This window comes from Podarcis tiliguerta, assembly GCF_965153285.1.
Source record: "Podarcis tiliguerta genome assembly, chromosome: 2".
In the NCBI taxonomy this organism is placed as follows: Eukaryota; Metazoa; Chordata; class Lepidosauria; order Squamata; family Lacertidae; genus Podarcis; species Podarcis tiliguerta.
In genome coordinates this window covers 20774406-20792782 of record NC_139535.1, presented here as the reverse complement: position 1 = coordinate 20792782, position 18377 = coordinate 20774406, and the positions used below count along the sequence as shown (strand labels likewise).

Genomic DNA, 18377 nt, shown 5'->3' with positions numbered 1-18377 from the left:
CTATTCACAATCAAGCCTCCCTGATTGGATGGCACAGTCTGCAAATAACCTATCCTGAGTGAACTGTCACCAGAGGGATGGAATAAGGTAGGGAAAAGAAGTGCTTATAAGGACTTTGAGGAACACACAGTGGCATAGCGTGGGGGGTGCAGGGGGGGCCGGCCGCACCGGGCGCAACATCTGGGGGGGGCGCGCGCTCGCACTCGCAGCTCTCTGCCCCTACCTGGCTCGCTCACTCTCACTGCAGTGCTGGCTGTGCGAATCCGATCCGAGCTGCCGGGTCGCCACCCACTGTGGAGGGAGGGTGCCAGGCGTGCGGTGCGGTGCGGAGAGAGAGCGAGGGACTATCTAGGGGAGGGATAGTGCAGCGGGGGGGGGCGCAAATTACTTGCCTTGCCCCGGGTGCTGACAACCCACGCTACGCCACTGGGAACACAGCAGTATTTTACTACAATACAGTCGTACCTTGGATCCCAAATGCCTTTTTGCTTGGATGTTTTGGCTCCCAAGCGCCGCAAACCCCGAAGTGAGTGTTCTGGTTTGAGAACGTTCTTTGGAACCCAAATGTCTGACGGGGCTTCCGTGGCTTCTGATTGGCTGCAGGAGCTTCCTGCAGCCAATCAGAAACAGCGCTTTGGTTTCCGACCGTTTTGGAAGTTGAACGGACTTCCGGAACGGATTCCGTTTGACTTCCTGTACGTAGTGACAAATGGGTAAGGCTGTGAATACACTGCAGAAAAAAACCAGAACACTGCCGTCAGAGGATGGGGTAGGGGTGAAAGGACTTCTGCTATAATAATAATAATAATAATTTATTATTTGTACCCCGCCCATCTGGCTGGGTTTCCCCAGCCACTCTGGGCGGCTTCCATAGAAACAAAAAATACAATAAAATATCACAGATTAAAAACTTCCCTGAACAGGGCTGCCTTAAGATGTCTTCTGAATGTCAGGTAGTTATTTATCGCTTTGACATCTGCTGGGAGGGCGTTCCACAGGGCGGGCGCCACTACCGAGAAGGTCCTCTGCCTGGTTCCCTGTAGCTTTACTTCTCGCAATGAGGGAACCGCCAGGAGGCCCTCGGAGCTGGACCTCAGTGTCCGGGCAGAACGATGGGGGTGGAGACGCTCCTTCAGGTATACTGGGCCGAGGCCATTTAGGGCTTTAAACATCAAGACCAACACTTTGAATTGTGCTCGGAAACGTACTGGGAGCCAATGTAGGTCTTTCAAGACCGGTGTTATGTGGTCTCGGCGGCCGCCCCCAGTCACCAGTCTAGCTGCCGCATTCTGGATTAGTTGTAGTTTCCGAGTCACCTTCAAAGGTAGCCCCACGTAGAGCGCATTGCAGTAGTCCAAGCGGGAGATAACCAGAGCATGCACCACTCTGGCGAGACAGTCTGCGGGCAGGTAGGGTCTCAGCCTGCGTACCAGGTGGAGTTGGTAGACAGCTGCCCTGGATACAGAATTGACCTGTGCCTCCATGGACAGCTGTGAGTCCAAAATGACTCCCAGGCTGCGCACCTGGTCCTTCAGGGGCACAGTTACCCTATTCAGGACCAGGGAGTCCTCCACACCAGCCCGCCTCCTGTCCCCCCAAAACAGTACTTCTGTCTTGTCAGGATTCAACTTCAATCCATTAGCCGCCATCCATCCTCCAACCGCCTCCAGGCACTCACACAGGACCTTCACTGCCTTCACTGGTTCTGATTTGAAAGAGAGGTAGAGCTGGGTATCATCTGCATATTGATGGACACCCAGTCCAAACCCCCTGATGATCTCTCCCAGCGGCTTCATATAGATGTTAAAAAGCATGGGGGAGAGGACGGAACCCTGAGGCACCCCACAAGTGAGGGCCCAGGGGTCTGAACACTCATCCCCCACCACCACTTTCTGAACACGGCCCAGGAGGAAGGAGCGAAACCACTGTATAACAGTGCCCCCAGCTCCCAGCCCCTCTAGACGGTCCAGAAGGATGTTATGGTCGATTGTATCAAAGGCCGCTGAGAGATCCAGCAGAACCAGGAAACAACTCTCACCTTTGTCCCTAGCTCGCCGGAGATCATCAACCAGCGCGACCAAGGCAGTTTCAGTCCCATGGTGAGGCCTGAATCCCGATTGGAAGGGATCCAAATGGTCCGCATCCTCCAGGCGTGCCTGGAGTTGTTCAGCAACCACGCGCTCAATCACCTTGCCCAAGAATGGAAGATTTGAGACTGGGCGATAGTTGGCCATACTGGCCGGGTCTAAAGATGGTTTTTTAAGAAGCGGTTTAATGACCGCCTCTTTCAGCGGATCTGGGAATGTTCCCTCACAGAGGGAAGCATTCACCACCCCGCAGAGCCCATCGCCCAGCCCTTCCCGGCTTGCTTTTATTAGCCAGGATGGGCAAGGATCAAGGAGACAGGTGGTTGGTTTCACGCGTCCAAGCAGCCTGTCCACATCCTCGGGGGTAACGGATTGAAATTGATTCCATGCAACTTGACCAGACAGAGCTCTAGCACTCTCCCGCCCCGGCCCTGCTCCCACGGTGGTGTCTAGCTCCTTCCGAATATGAGTGATTTTATCTGCAAAAAACTTTGCAAAATCGTTGCAGGAGATCTTGGGGTCTTTACAAGGCCCCGGTGGTAAAGGTGGTTCTGTTAAATTGCGAACCACCTGAAAGAGTCTCCTGCTACTATTTTCTGCAGATGCAATAGAGGCGGTGAAGAAAGTCTTCTTCGCCGTCGCTATCGCCACTTGGTAGGCTCGACGTTGAGCTCTAACCTGTGTCCGGTCAGATTCGGAGTGAGTTTTCTGCCACCGACGCTCTAACCGTCTCAACGATTGTTTCATCGCCCTCAGCTCCGAAGAAAACCACGGGGCTGTTCGGGCTCCATGCAATCGGAGAGGGCGCTTCGGAGCCAGACAGTCGATAGCCCTGGTTAACTCCGCATTCCAGCGGGCCACCAGGGAATCAGCTGAAAGGCCATCAACATGGGCTAAAGCATCCCCTACCACTCTCTGGAAACCATTTGGATCCATTAAGTGGCGGGGGCGGACCATCCGAATTGGTCCCACCTCCCTGCAGAGGGGAAGGGTCGCGGAGAAGTCCAGTTGCACCAGGAAGTGATCTGACCATGGCACTTCTTTTGTTTCACTTTTACTTAGTGTCAGATCACCCACGTCACTAGAGGTGAACACCAGGTCTAAGGCATGTCCATGACTATGAGTTGGGCCAAACTTATTCAGGGACAGCCCCATGGAGGCCATGCTTTCCACGAAGTCCCGAGCAGCCCCTTGTAAGGTCGTGTCGGCATGGATGTTAAAATCCCCTAGGACAACCAAACTAGGTGTCTCCAGGAGAAAATCCGCCACGACCTGAAGCAGCTCGGACAGGGAATCCTTGGTGCAGCGGGGAGGTCGGTACACCAAAAGGAATCCTGTACTGCCCCTATTGCCCAACTTCCAGAACATGCACTCAGAGAGCTGGATCTTCCCAGTAGGACGCCTGGTGCAAGCTAGTGACTTCCTAAAAATCACTGCAACCCCCCCTCCCCGCCCACATGACCTGGGTTGCTGTGCGTAAGAGAAACCTGGTGGGCAAGCAGCGGCAAGGACAGGCCCATCTGCTTCCTCCAGCCAGGTCTCCGTCACACATGCCAGGTCAAATCCTCCATCCACAATCAAGTCGTGGATGGCAGTGGTTTTATTCATCATTGACCTGGCATTGCACAGCAACACTTTCAGGTCATGTGGGTTTCCCCTGTTGATTCCAGTATCCATCCGGTCAAGGCCAGACCCGGAGGCAGGGATAGTCCTCAGACAACGACTAAACCTGCCTCCTCGGTAATGACATGGTCTGGTCTTAGCGTAACTCCGCCTCCTGCCCATGATCACCGAGATCGGATGTCCCAGTGCTTTCCCCCCTGTGAAACTTGTCCCAGCCATTATGTTGGCTGGGGAGCCACTCCCAGGCAGCCCTGATCCCACCCCTTAAAAAAAAAACACAAACTATACAGAACCAATAAAACAACAACAAAAGGAACAGAACAATTGTACTAAAATTAATCCCCAACCAACTATCCATCCCACCCACCCACCCCCAACAAAGGAAAAAAGAAAAAAAGGAATAAAAACCTAAATTGCCACCGACTGCTTGAGGACATTTTAAAGCACAATGACCACCTGGAACAGGGAAGCAATGGCAGAACACTTCCCACACTTCCCCAAAAGTTTGTTCCAGATAAGGGCCTGGGCCACGCCCCCTGGGCCAGTTGGAAAAGGCCCTGGAAGGGAGCAGGCCCTGCAGTCCTCACCCAGCCGATGGTCCGAGGCTTTCCTGCAGCAGGAGTCCCTTTATAGCCGGGAGAGAGGGCCTGGGCCACGCCCCCTGGGCCAGTTGGAGAAGGCCCTGGAAGGCAGCAGGCCCTGCAGTCCTCACCCAGCCGATGGTCCGAGGCCTCACTGCAGCAGGAGTCCCTTTATAGCCGGGAGAGAGGGCCTGGGCCACGCCCCCTGGGCCAGTTGGAAAAGGCCCTGGAAGGCAGCAGGCCCTGCAGTCCTCACCCAGCCGATGGTCCGAGGCCTCACTGCAGCAGGAGTCCCTTTATAGCCGGGAGAGAGGGCCTGGGCCACGCCCCCTGGGCCAGTTGGAGAAGGCCCTGGAAGGCAGCAGGCCCTGCAGTCCTCACCCAGCCGATGGTCCAAGGATTCCCCGCAGCAGGAGTCCCTTTATAGCCGGGAGAGAGGGCCTGGGCCACGCCCCCTGGGCCAGTTGGAAAAGGCCCTGGAAGGGAGCAGGCCCTGCAGTCCTCACCCAGCTAGTGCGACAGGGCTTCCCTTCCCCCCCCCACAAAAAAATTCCTTGATGGGGGCTGCAGGTGAACCCCTTGAACAGTGCTCAGAGTGAAGCGAGGTGGAATTGTTCCATCTGGCAAGCTGAAATGCTTGCACAGACTATATGATTGCCATAGCGCTGCAATGAATTCCTCCCACTGTTTTTTCCTAATTGGTCAGGGTGGAGTGAAGAGGGTCATTGCAGCCCTGTTGTCTGGCTCCTGGAAATTTCACTCAGCCCTTCCCCAAAGCTTACATGATACTGCTCACATAACCTGCCCCAAGCTTACCTTGCCATAAACAAGAGCTAAAGATGTGTTTTGAGTTTAGAATCTTTCATTTTTTTAAATGGAGATTTGCAAGATGCTAAGTTTTGTTGCATTGCCAAATACAGGTCTTTCATGGGATATGTGTGTGTTTGCATGCACCCTACCAGGAGTCCGAACAGTGCTTGTGCAGCATTACAGAGAAAACATAACGCTGTGTATGAGTCCCTTCTCTGCTATTTTTTTTCCCGTTGCAATATGATTTCTGGAAAGTGGACATGCCTTTCTCTTTGTTTTAAGTTTCAAGTGTCGGCAGATGTACCATGCTCCCACAGATTGTGCCACCATTCGAAAATGGCTCACCAAGTGTGCAGATGACTCTGAAACAGCCAACTATATCAGTGCTCACACTAAAGATGTAAGTGTGTGTGGGAGTGACCTTTCCGTTTATAACTTTGCTCCTTTTGAGGTTTTTTCGGTGGGGGGTCGCAGCAAGCTGCTCTTACATGCTGGATGTTTGTTTATAGTTTTCTCTCAAACTGTTTTCAAACCAGTTTCTATAGCTAATGTGTGCTGTGTTCTAAACAGAGAATGATGAGTATAGAACATTTCACCCCCTATCTAGTGCTGTCCCTTCTTTTATTCTCATCTCCATCTCCTCCTAATACATGACTCACCAGTGCCCACCAAGCAGACTAAAGGCACAGTTACACAAAATGGAAAGAAGGTGAAAGGGGTGGGTGTAAAGTATTGGTCTAAACTTCCTGTTGGCATACCTGATGCCTATCACTTCGATCTCCCAGAAAGGAGAACCAGATCTTATTTACGTGTTTCAGATCACACCAGAGAGGAGTTGGACAAGTTAGAACAGGATTTTCCAAACTTGGGTCGCCACCTATTTTTGGACTACAATTCCCATCATCCCAGATCACTGGTCCTGCTAGCTAGGGATGATGGGAGTTGTAGTCCAACAACAGCTGGAGACCCAGGTTTGAGAAACTCTGAACTCTAGAAGAAAGGAAGTGTGAGCAGAAGGTAAAAGGAACCTGAAGGCATCTTAATTGTAGTGCTGGTGAAGAATGTGTGAAGTGAATCGAATGTAAGGAGAAACTAATGAAGAAATATTGGGCAGCATGGGATAGCACTGAAAAGCTGCAAAGTAAAGAGATGTTTTATAGTCTATCCATTGGTCCAGCTGGGACCGAGCAGCGGGAGCTCACCCCGTCGCGGGGATTCGAACCGCCGACCTTCTGATCAGCAAGTCCTAGGCTCTGTGGTTTAACCCACAGCGCCACCCGTGTCCCTCAAACCCTAATACCTGCAGGCAAAGCTTGGTTTAAGGCAGCTTCCTATGTTCCCAAGAAGAACAAGACTGAAATATAATTGCGTCCAAGCAAAGAGAGGGGAAAGGGATTGACGACATAGGCAGGCCTGAGAATTCTTGTGCAAGAGAGGAGTACGAAGAGTTGTCAAAGACCAGACTCCTGATTGTTGAAACACATGGGACAATCTAAGGTGTGTTCTCTCTTTTCCTCTCTCCCTCCAGTGTCCCAAGTGCAATATCTGTATTGAAAAGAATGGAGGCTGCAATCACATGGTGAGCAGATTGTGGACAAGATCAGAAATCCTATACTGCTTAATTATAGGCGAAATTTTGCCTGCTTCTTATTAATGCCTTCTCTCTCCCCCCCCCCCCACCTCTCTCTCTCCTCCAGCAATGCTCCAAATGCAAACATGGTAAGTAGACAGCACCAGTTTTTTTGTGTTAAAATTGGGAGAAATGTTTATCCTTCTGATTTGACTATTATCCCAAACTACCGTATTTTTTGCTCCATAAGATGCACTTTTTTTCCTCCTGTAAAGTAAGGGGAAATGTGAGTGCGTCTTATGGAGTGAATGGCCTGCGCAGAGAGGTAGAGCTGCGCAGTGCCCCTTCAGCGAAGTGGCAGGAGGAATGGAGCCCCTTCTGTTCCTCCTCCAGCTTCATGCAGGAGAGGCGCTGCGCAGAGAGGGAGAGCTGCGCAGTGCCCTTCAGCGACGCGCCTGTCCTGGGAGCCGGAGGAGGAACAGAAGGGACTCCTTTGCAGGAGAGGCGCTGTGCAGAGAGGGAGAACTGCGCAGCGCCCCTGTCCTGGCTTCTGCCTTAGCCGCACGCAGCCTCTTCGGGCAGGGGGTGCCTTCATCCCGCTGCCCGAGAGAGGCTGCGTGCAGCTATCCTATAAGCCAGGACAGCAAGAGGGATCGCTACGCAGTGATCCCACTTGCCGTCCTGGCTTCTGCCTTAGCCATGCGCAGCCTATTCCGGGCAGGGGGGAGCCTTCATCCCGCTGCCCTTGAAGAGGCTTGGCACAGATATCCCAGAAGCCCGGACAGCCACACGGTATCCCAGAAGCCAGATCCCTCTTACTGTTCTGGCTTCTGCGATTCAAAATATATTTTTTTCTTGTTTTCCTCCTGCCCAAAACTAGGTGCGTCTTATCGTCTGGTGTGTCCTATAGAGCAAAAAATACGGTAGCTCTTCTAGTTAATGTGCAAGCTCTTTGGTAGCATCTTTGCCCCTTAGGGGAAGAGGTGTCGATCTTGTTCCTCAAAGAAGCATTGCTTTATTCATTGCCTTGTGCAATAACGTTTTCTCTCCTGTCCTCTGCAGACTTCTGCTGGATGTGTCTAGGGGATTGGAAGACTCACGGCAGCGAGTACTATGAATGCAGTCGGTACAAAGAGAATCCTGATATTGTAAACCAGAGTCAGCAAGCACAGGCCAGGGAGGCCCTTAAGAAGTACTTGTTCTATTTTGAAAGGGTAAGAGACACCTCCTTGGCTGGAGCTAACCGTAGTCTTTTTCGTGAGCCCCACCTTCTGCAAAGGGCAATGCTAATGATGACTGTGAGAAAGCCCTCATTGAACAAAACATTCTGTAGCCACAGATCAAGATCATTCCTCAAGGTTATTCTTCCGGAAGCAAGCTCCTTTTCAGTGATAATCTCTGCCAGTCCTGTAATGAGAGTGCACTTTCCTTGAAGCCAACAGCAATAGGTTGCTTTAAATTTTCTGGTGCCGAACGGTGCTCTGCAGTGGAATCTTCCTACAAGTGCACAGTTTGCCTTCTGTAAATCTGCATAACTCTGCACCAAAACTGCTTAAAGCTGCCTCTTGGCTTGTAATTCTTAATCTCTATATAATAAAGTATGTGCATTGTGTAAACACCTAGATTGTCCCCTCCAAAATACATTTTGGAAATAAGATTTTTGCATATATGTGTGTGTTCCACATAACTTATTAAAAAAGAGCATATATGAAAAGCCTTGCTTTCTTCAGGCAATGCTTCAGGAAGTTTTCCTATTTAAAACGTGGCAAAACCTTGCTCCAGTTTGATATCGCTGCAGATTTGAAGTGGGAATGCTAATGTGAATGGAATTGTCTTAGCTTTTTTGGAGTCACTTACCGAAAGATAATGTGGTAATATTTTTTAGAAAGCTGCAAGGCTATGTTTGCTTTCTGGTACATCTTGCCTTTTCTGAAGGAGGGACTTTGCATTCTAAGGTGCTTCTGTGAAGTCTTTTCCAATGCGTTGCTGTGGCCTACCGGTTCCCAGCCTGTCTTTTCCTCCCCTTTCTTCTCGTCTTATCGTCGTCTTACACCTTACACCATTTTCACAGTGGGAAAACCACAACAAGAGCTTACAGCTGGAGGCACAGACATACCAGCAAATTCAAGAGAAGATACAAGAAAGGGTGATGAACAACTTGGGAACGTGGATAGACTGGCAGTATCTACAGAATGCAGCAAAGCTGCTAGCTAAGGTGGGTGTGCCTAGCTGTTAATTGTAAGATGCTTTCTACTGTGTGCAGAAAGAGGATGGGTTGAGATTTGGGGTGCTGGGGAGGGTGGGCAATGGGACCTGCCGGTCTTAAACTGTGTTGATTGTGAGGGCTTAAATAGTAATCAGGTGCCTGGCATCATCTGCAAGCTATTGCCAAGGAAGGTGCCAGATTGTCTTAGCACTCTGGGTTGATCTTTGCTGCATTATAGATCAGGGGGTGGGTTGTTTTTACCCTGCTAACACCACTTGGAGCTGCTTGGTGGGGAGGTTAGGGTAGGGGAGCATATTGTGGACCTTTCCCTTTTTTCACACAGCCTGCTGAAGCTCTGTGGCTACTGCATCCCTTGGGAAGCTGCACTCTGGCATGCCGTTCATATTGTGTATAGAGTGTATTTTATTTCAAAGTGTTGGTGCTGACCTTTAAAGCCCTAAATGGCCTCGGTCCAGTATATCTGAAGGAGCGTCCCCACCCCCATCGTTCTGCCCGGACACTGAGGTCCAGCCCTGAGGGCCTTCAGGCGGTTCCCTCTCTGCAAGAAGCAAAGCTACAGGGAACCAGGCAGAGGGCCTTCTCAGTAGTGACACCCGCCCTGTGGAACGCACAGGGAGAGAAAAACAACTACCAGACTTTTAGAAGACATCTGAAAGCAGCCCTGTTTAGGGAAGCTTTTAATGTTTAATAGACTACAGTGGTACCTCAGGTTACATGCGCTTCAGGTTACATACGCTTCAGGTTACAGACTCCACTAACCCAGCAATAGTACCTCAGGTTAAGAACTTTGCTTCAGAATAAGAACAGAAATTGTGCTCTGACAGCGCGGCGGCAGCAGGAGGCCCCATTAGCTAAGGTGGTGCTTCAGGTTAAGAACAGTTTCAGGTTATGAAGGGACCTCCGGAACGAATTAAGTTCTTAACCCGAGGTACCACTGTATTGTATTTTAATATTCTGTTGGAAGCCGGCCAGAGTGGCTGGGGAAACCCAGCCAGATGGGCAGGGTATAAATAAATTATTATTATTATTATTATTATTACTACTACTACTACTACTACTACTGTCTGCTCGCCGTGTTGCATGATGGCATTGTATATCGCACATTGGGCAGGTTTAGCTGCTGAAGGTGGGCACAGTCTCCACAGAACTGACAAACGGGCGTCTCCGACATTTGGAAGACACATGGAGAACTTTTGTGCAGGCACACGACATTAAAACACAGCTGTCTTCCTTTCATTCTCTTTTCATTGTAGTGTCGTTACACGCTGCAGTACACATATCCATATGCCTACTACATGGAGTCTGGCCCCAGAAAGAAACTGGTAAGACCTGTGGCTCTTTGTTTAATGGTCATCTAAATTTCTTGCAGGACTGAGCTGGGAAATGTCAGGCCTCCTGCCGATAGCTGGAAACAGTCCAGAGTCACGTTATGGGAGCGGGTTCTGACTGCAGGGTTGGCATGAGAGACCACCTGGGTACCACATGTAAACCACTGTTGAGTTCTGCAGAGGAAGAACAGTACAGAATGTAATAGATTAAGTAAGGGAAAGGGAAAGGGACCCCTGACCATTAGGTCCAGGCGTGACCGACTCTGGAGTTGTGGCGCTCATCTCGCTTTATTGGCCGAGGGAGCCAGCGTACAGCTTCCGGGTCATGTGGCCAGCATGACTAAGCCACTTCTGGCAAACCAGAGCAGCGCATGGAAACGCCGTTTACCTTCCCGCCGGAGTGGTACCTATTTATCTACTTGCACTTTGAGGTGCTTTCGAACTGCTAGGTTGGCAGGAGCAGGTACCAAGCAACAGGAGCTCACCCCGTCGCGGGGATTAGAACTGCTGACCTTCTGATCGGCAAGTCCTAGGCTCTGTGGTTTAACCCACAGCACCACCCGGGTCCCAATAGATTAAGTAGTGTATGCTTAATTACTTAGTGAGTTGTTAGCTACCATATGCTTTCGACAGTAGTGGTGGGATATACATTTTAAAAACTATATAGATCAAACCTGCTTTCCATGGTTATTTTTATTTACAGGGGGATGACTCGCTAATTCAGACTCTTCCTAGTATCTGTTTCAGCTTCCTAGTTTTGTATTCTCCTCTTCTTCAGAGTTGCATAGCTGCTTCTTTCAGCTGCTTTGCTTTTGTTTTGTAAGGAGGGGATGCAAAACAAACTGCATTCGGCAAGTAAAAGATGAGTCAATGTGCTATTTAAGCTTTGTTTGTAAATCTCCCCAATTTTACCAATTTGGAAAAGCAACGGAGACTTCTAAAGGGGGCAGGGTGTTCTGTGCTGGTGGAGATGCTGTGCCACTTCAGAATGGGGATGGGGAAAGGCGGCAGCAAGGTCAGGGGAGCTCCAGGTTGGTGGCAGAGGTAGCCCCAGTAGCTGCCACTCCACAGCTCCATCAAAGCACCGCTGCCACAGCCCTATAGGAAACCTTAAATTACTAGCACATCTTATGTAGCTATCAAGTAAGAGCCGTCTTAATTTTGAACAGCCTTCAGCGCTTGATTGGTTCTTACATCATTGCAGTCTTAACTTATGAAAGTCTTACGCCCTCTATGTGAGGTTACCTTTGAAGGTGACCCGGAAACTACAACTAATCCAGAATGCGGCAGCTAGACTGGTGACTGGGAGCGGTCGCCGAGAACACATAACACCGGTCTTGAAAGACCTACATTGGCTCCCAGTATGTTTCCGAGCACAATTTAAAGTGTTGGTGCTGACCTTTAAAGCCCTAAACGGCCTCGGTCCAGTATACCTGAAGGAGCATCTCCACCCCCATCGTTCTGCCCAGACGCTGAGGTCCAGCGCCGAGGGCCTTCTGACGGTTCCCTCACTGTGAGAAGCAAAGTTACAGGGAACCAGGCAGAGGGCCTTCTCAATAGTGGCTCCCGCCCTGTGGAATGCCCTCCCATCAGATGTCAAAGAAATAAACAACTATCTGACGTTTAGAAGACATGTGAAGGCAGCCCTGTTTAGGGACGTTTTTAATGACTGATGTTTTAATGTATTTTTAATCTTTTGTTGGAAGCCCCCCAGAGTGGCTGGGGAAACCCAGCCAAATAGGCGGGGTATAAATAATAAAAATTATTATTATTATTATTATTATTATTATTATTATTATTATTATTATTATTCCTGGATTCCGTCGTCCATGTAACCATTGATTAATATCGCTCAGGTTTTACATAGGGAACTGGGAACTTGCCCAGCTTTGAATCCATAAGCTTTCTGGTGCTCTTGTACTGTTGCACATCAGAACACTGTGTTGTTGTGACTTTGCATCTATTGAACGTGCTTCGGTTTTTGCTTGTTGTATTTCATGCTTTTTCAGAAGCGCCTTCTGGTGTGAACGGTACTAGCAGATGTAGGGTAGAATGAGGATGATGAGAAGCTGCTCTCCCTGTATCTCTTTCCCTCAACAATCTGTTTCATGTTTTCAGTTCGAATACCAGCAGGCTCAGCTGGAAGCGGAAATAGAAAACCTCTCATGGAAGGTGGAGAGAGCAGATAGTTATGACAGAGGGGTGAGTAAACAAGCCTTGTTCAACCTCCTGCCACCTCCTCTTCTCATCCCAGGAGCTTATTACGTGCACAGAAGGGCTTAAACAAATCCTATAAGGAAGCAGAGGAATTGGCATTGGACCGGAGGAGATGGCACTCCAGATCCCTTGACGTCATTTTTCTTGCCGCCTGGAGGTTCTGTACAGTTAGCGGGAAATGCCCACATATTTTTGGATCGATCACGGCAACTGAGATAGGCACAACCTAGAGCAGGGGTCAGCAAACCTTTTCAGCAGGGGGCCGGTCCACTGTCCCTCAGACCTTGTGGGGGGCTGGACTATATTTTTTTGGGGGGGAATGAACAAATTCCTATGCCCCACAAATAACCCAGAGATGCATTTTAAATAAAAGTACACATTCTACTCATGTAAAAACACGCTGATTCCCGGACTGTCCGCGGGCCGGATTGAGAAGGCGATTGGGCCGCATCCGGCCCCCGGGCCTTAGGTTGCCTACCCATGACCTAGAGTGCTCCTTCCATGAATGGGAGGCCACTTTCTGTTTAGAGACTGAGATCCACTGCAACTTCCGTTCTGAGGAAAAAGAGGGGAGACAGTTTTCACCAGTTTCCCCCCCTACACAACCTTCCCAAGTGCACTGGGGGGTTCCCCCAACTATCTAGACCCCCAACTATCTAGACCAGCTTTTCAGTAGGCAGACTCCTTCTCTATCTTCTTGGCGGAGTTCCAGTTGTTGGAATCCTAGATCCAAGTTGGCGCATGTGAATTTTTCAATGGATATTCATTTTTGGCTTCTATAAGGACCACCAGTTAGGTGTTATTTTCTTAACTACTTGATGTAATTAATGGAGCGAGGCACTGGGACTAGGAAGTTTTGAGTTCCTATTCTAAACCACACACATTTTTCTCACGACCTTGGCCCTATTCAGGTGTTCATTCTGGAAATGCCCCCTGACTCCTGACTTTTGCTTATCAAACTACCACACTATTCCTGATCTAGACTTGAATACCTGAAGAGGGCTCGTTTCTGTGAGGAGACTGGGACCAAAAGGGACGGCTGGTGTTCCCTCCTTCCTGCTGATCGTTCAAGTCTGTGGGTCCGTTTCCCTGCCACCACAAACTAGAAACAAACCTGATTTTACGCCCTCTTTCTCTCCCCACCCAGGACTTGGAAAATCAGATGCACATAGCCGAGCAGAGGAGAAGGACCCTGCTGAAAGACTTCCACGACACATAAAGTAGCAGGAGATGTCAGGGCGCAGGGGTGAGCGCAAAGAGCGAGGTGGCGGTGAGAGCAGCAGCAGAAGCAACACGAGAAGCTGGCCCCCGCCCCCACCACAGAGAAGGGCTGAGGACAACACTGCTGCCTCCCCTTGCAAGCCAGACACGAGCCAGCACCACAGCTTAGTCTTCTGTTTTCTCTTCTCTTTCTGCTTTTCGTTTTTGCCAGGCTAGAGGCTGGAGTTCAGATTTGGCACCTTTTTTTTCTGGGACGTTTTCCTCCCCGTCTCTTGGATTATTCTGGGAAGGAGTTCTTTTATTTTATTTTTCTTCTTCTTCTTCTTCTTCTTCTTCTTCCTCCCCCCGAATGGCTGTTAATAGTGTTAGATCATTACAAGCATATGTAATTTTCAAACGGTTGTACAATTATACAAAAACAAACCCTAGAATAACACACAACCCTTTTTAAAAAATAAATTGGAATTGGAGTGTTTCCTTTTTAATAAGCTGCTTGTAAACTAAATGGCTGCTTTTCTTCTTTTCCCTCCAAATCCTCTTTTGCGCTGAAAGCTATGAAATAGTCCAGCTGTCTGTTTGGCACCTCTTATGTGCGCTCTGCTGCTTGCCCTGTGACTACATGAGGTGAACCGTGCTAGCCTAGGAGACAACAGCAGCGGCCAGAGTTCAGCGTACGGTCGAGTAGCTCTCCTATTCTTCCCTAGCTCTGCAAGGGCAGTTGGGCAAAGTTCAGGCCAGCATGGGAAACAGTCGTGGTCCTGCTGTCCCATCAGCTTTAGGTTGTCTCCTGCGTGGATTAGTCGCTTTGTTTCTCTGGACTGATCTCATCTGCCAAAACTAAAATCATTTGAGGGGTTATGGGAACACACAACCTTGCCTCTCGATAGCATTGTAGCAGGCACTGGCTTTGCTTGGAGGCAAAAGGACAAGCCACGTTCCATCCATGCCTTGCGTATCTGTGCAGTCCAGTCATACACAACCTGATCCTTGACATGGCTGTAAGGTGATACGTCAAGTCTGGCCCCGTCTGGCCCTGACAAGACCAGACTTCCTCACGGTGTATTGAGGGAAAGCTGTTACACTTAACATGATGCTTGGTAAGGGGGGGTGGGGTGGAGGGGGTTAACAAAAACTTGGCAGCCTAAGACAAGTCCTGAGAAACATGTGCCAATGGTAAACTTACACCACTGTCCTAGAAACTGCGGCTGGCTGAAAAACAGCTAGCAGAATTGGTGAGAATGAAGCTTAATGAATATTAAGGAGTTGTATCCACCACTAGTCCTGCTTGAAGTTGACCATTCAAATTGATGGGCCTGATTTAGTCCCATTAATTTCAGTAGGACTTGGTCAGGTACAAACCTATGTTCACGGGTGGCTTATTATTAGTACACTTGAATGTGTAAAAGGTCAATTTTTCCTCCATTCATGTGGGAGGTCAGCTTCGAAACAGTAAAAGAACTGCAGTGTAGGTTATGTACAGCGCATGGTCAACATGGTTGCCTAAGTTGATTATCCACCTAGAAAAGAAGACGGGACAGCTGGCCCTCTCCTGAAGTTACTCTGATTCGATTTGAAATAAGAACACCTTGCTACCTGTTTACAAAAAAATAATAATGTTGCACTGAACTTTTGTTTGTACATTGATGATCTTTTTGGTTTGGACAAGGGAGGACTGGCAAGCTAGGATCATTATTCTGTGCTTTATGCACCTACCTTTCTGGCCTTTCAGCGGGAGTTTTTTAATTAGCATTTCTGGATGTTGACCTAGCTCTTGGGGGGGCAATCTGCCATGCCACCCTTTCGCCCTTCACGTGCTGCTAATACTACCTCAAGCACTCCAAGGAAAATGATTATACCCACTACCTGCTTGCTTCCTTAGTAAATGACCCCAGGACCTTTTTAATATTACTCTCTTCCTACCCCATTGCCAGTTAACCACAGATTACGCAAGCAGGACCTTGAAAGGGGGGGTGTACCAGGCTAAGAAAAAGTACCGTGAAGAGAAACTCTTCTCTCCCCCCCCCCCCCATTTCCTGCTCTGTTCACCTTTTCTCTTCCATTGGCCATTTTATAGGTCTCTTGTAGCTGATGCGGCACGATGACTTCATCAGGCTTGCTCCTTTTAACCCATGTCTTACCTGCTGTAAGCGGAGATCATGTGATTGTGTTCTCTTGGCTGTAGATGTTTTCCATTTCTCTGCATGAAGTCCAATCTGGGCCTTGATATATAGAAACAGACGAAAATCTTTTAGCAAAGTGCAAGAAGTTCAGCGTGTGTGTGATTTTAATTGCACAGTATGTTAGCCTTCATTTTGTTATTGTTTTGATGAGATGTGGTCCGTAAAGTGCTAGCACGGGATTATTTCATTAACCCAGCTGCAGTTGGATACAGATAAGCCTTGTGGCCAGAAGAGCTGTGGGAAGGTATGGCTTTCGACTTATTCCTGTGAAATGCTGACCTGATCTTCCTTGCTAGCTTAACACAGTGTTCAGCCTTTGAAGGACACGAGGATCTTTTTATCTTTAAACTTTGCATTCAGACTGAGCGGTCGGTCTCATTGAATCAGAGAAGTTAAGTCACACATGTTTTCTGTAGCTCAGAACTGTCCAGTGTGAAAGGGAAGTGATATGTGGCTTGCACTTACACCTGACATCCAGTTGTAGCTGGTCAACTTGATGGTAGCACATTGACAACTTTCAATGTTAAAAAGTCATGTTTTCTAAACTTGTAGCCTCCACATGGCTGGCACCAACCCCGTACAGTGCTTTTAGATGTGCTATATTAAGCCAGCATTGCATCACGTATTAATAGCTGCCTCCCAGTTTAGAGCAGGTAGCATTCATATATGTACAAACTAACACTTTTAAGTCCCAGACAGTTGACAGATCGGCATTTTTATTCTTCCCCCGATACAGGCTCCCTGTATTAGAATTCCATCATGTTCAGACTTTGCCAGAGAGGTTTTGCCACTGATAAGAATAGGCTGTGCTATAGGAAAGTGTCCTCTTCACTCTGGAAAAAGAAGCTAATGGTTCTGAAGCAGAACTCAACAGAGTTTGTTGCCTCAGAAAATCCTTGCCGTTCTGCAACAAGCTGGTAGCAATAGCAAGACAGCAATGAAGAATTAGCGGCACCTGAGCTCAGAGTTTAGGTGCATTTCCCTCATACCAGGTGAACATCCTAAACTGGGAGCTCTTTGTCTCTTTCTGTAAGGCTTGACTCTCAGCCAGCCTGGCAGCTGTTGTCATCCTATCACTCTTACTTTTTAAAACTTGGCTTGATTCACCTTCAATGCTGACTTTGTTTTGGTTTTCGCTTACATTTAGTATTACCTGCCACAGTTTTCTATATAAAAGAGATACAAAACTGTCTTTGCACAACTTCTGATACTGAACAAACCGAGCTCTCAAGTTACACCACATCTCCTGGCAAACAGAAGTCTCTGTAACTCCAAAGCTTGCATACATACACCAAAAGAGGCTGTTCAATAGGAGAGAGATCCTCTAATCCAGAGATGGGAAACCTTTGACCTTGCAGATGTTGCTGCTCACACCATCCCTGACCATTGGCTGTGCTGGCTGAGACTGATGGGAGTTGGGAGTCCAATAGCTTGTGCATGGCCAAAGGTTCCCTATCTCTGCTCTAATCAAGTTTTATACTTGCTCTCTCTATAGCACTCCTTCCTCTGCAGCAGCGACCAGTTTTCTGTTGACAACCTAAATTTATGTCAGCTGTGTGCCATGTGACTTCTTCAGGAAGAACTGGAGAGTTCTCTTATTATTGCACTGTCTCTCAATTCATTCAAAACTTGTTTTTGTTTCAAAAACCAGATTTCATTTCTCAATAGCTTTTTCTAGGAAAGTTCTTATGTGTGCTCACTCAAGTCTGGACTGTTCCAAGTTTTCAGGTAGTAGCTTCTGCTATGGGAGCTTTTTATTATTATGCAGAGTGCTACATTATCATGGCTGCCTTTGCTCTGTCCCTCACTGAGGTATGGGTGGGGGGGAAGCAACCTCAAGAAACTGCCAACACTTTTCCGGCATTAGGAGGGGAAGGGGCAAAGGAAAGAGCCCTTGCAGTTTCCCTCTTCTGAAATTGTTTATTTGAAATAAATTGTGAATTTCTAATTTTAAATGTGCGTAGTGTCTTTTTTTCCTCCCTCCCTTACTGATGCAGCATTTCCCATTATACAACGAGAAAGGGGGTGAGGAAGAGAAATGTTTAGAGTTTTAGTATAAACTGGGAGCTGCTTGAACAGTACCACCGATTTCCAGCAACCTATTAAAATAGGTTCGGCTTTTCACATGCAAACAAGTCAGTCCCTCAATCCAGTTTTTTGTTCTCTCCAAAACATGGTTTTGTGTTCAACTTCCTCATTTATTTATTCAAAGCATTTATAGCCTGCTCACTAACTTAAAAAGGTTCGTAGAGAGGCTTACATGTCAAAATAGCAAACCTGAAGGCATGAAATGTGCTCTGTAAAAAAGACACTGGTAGAAAAGGAAAAGGGAATGGAGAGGGAAGTTCTTTACCAGCTGCCATGTTCTCTCATTTAAAATAAAAAAAAAGCCTGTGAAGTTGGATCTCCTTGAAAGATGTACAAGTTTTTGAGGAAATAATATGGGCAAAGGTGTTGCCCTTCCTTTTTTAAAACAAAATCTGACTTTGTACTGTTGGATCTACTTCATAATCCTGAAGTTAATAAATTTCAC

At 48.2% G+C, this 18377-nt stretch overlaps 1 protein-coding gene across 4 annotated transcripts in view; it reads left to right on the top strand.

The window, feature by feature from the left end:
- Positions 1 to 17799, top strand: part of ARIH2 (ariadne RBR E3 ubiquitin protein ligase 2) — a 46427-nt gene extending 28628 nt beyond the window's left edge. For all 4 annotated transcript variants that reach the window (XM_083426091.1, XM_083426092.1, XM_083426094.1 and 1 more), the window contains exons 8-15: positions 5384 to 5501; positions 6630 to 6680; positions 6799 to 6820; positions 7734 to 7885; positions 8743 to 8886; positions 10152 to 10220; positions 12345 to 12428; positions 13591 to 17799. In XM_083426091.1, coding sequence (XP_083282217.1) covers positions 5384 to 5501; positions 6630 to 6680; positions 6799 to 6820; positions 7734 to 7885; positions 8743 to 8886; positions 10152 to 10220; positions 12345 to 12428; positions 13591 to 13662 — 712 coding nt within the window. In that variant the 3' untranslated portion in view covers positions 13663 to 17799. The remainder of the gene's footprint in view (positions 1 to 5383; positions 5502 to 6629; positions 6681 to 6798; positions 6821 to 7733; positions 7886 to 8742; positions 8887 to 10151; positions 10221 to 12344; positions 12429 to 13590) is intronic.
- Positions 17800 to 18377: the final 578 nt, after the last annotated feature.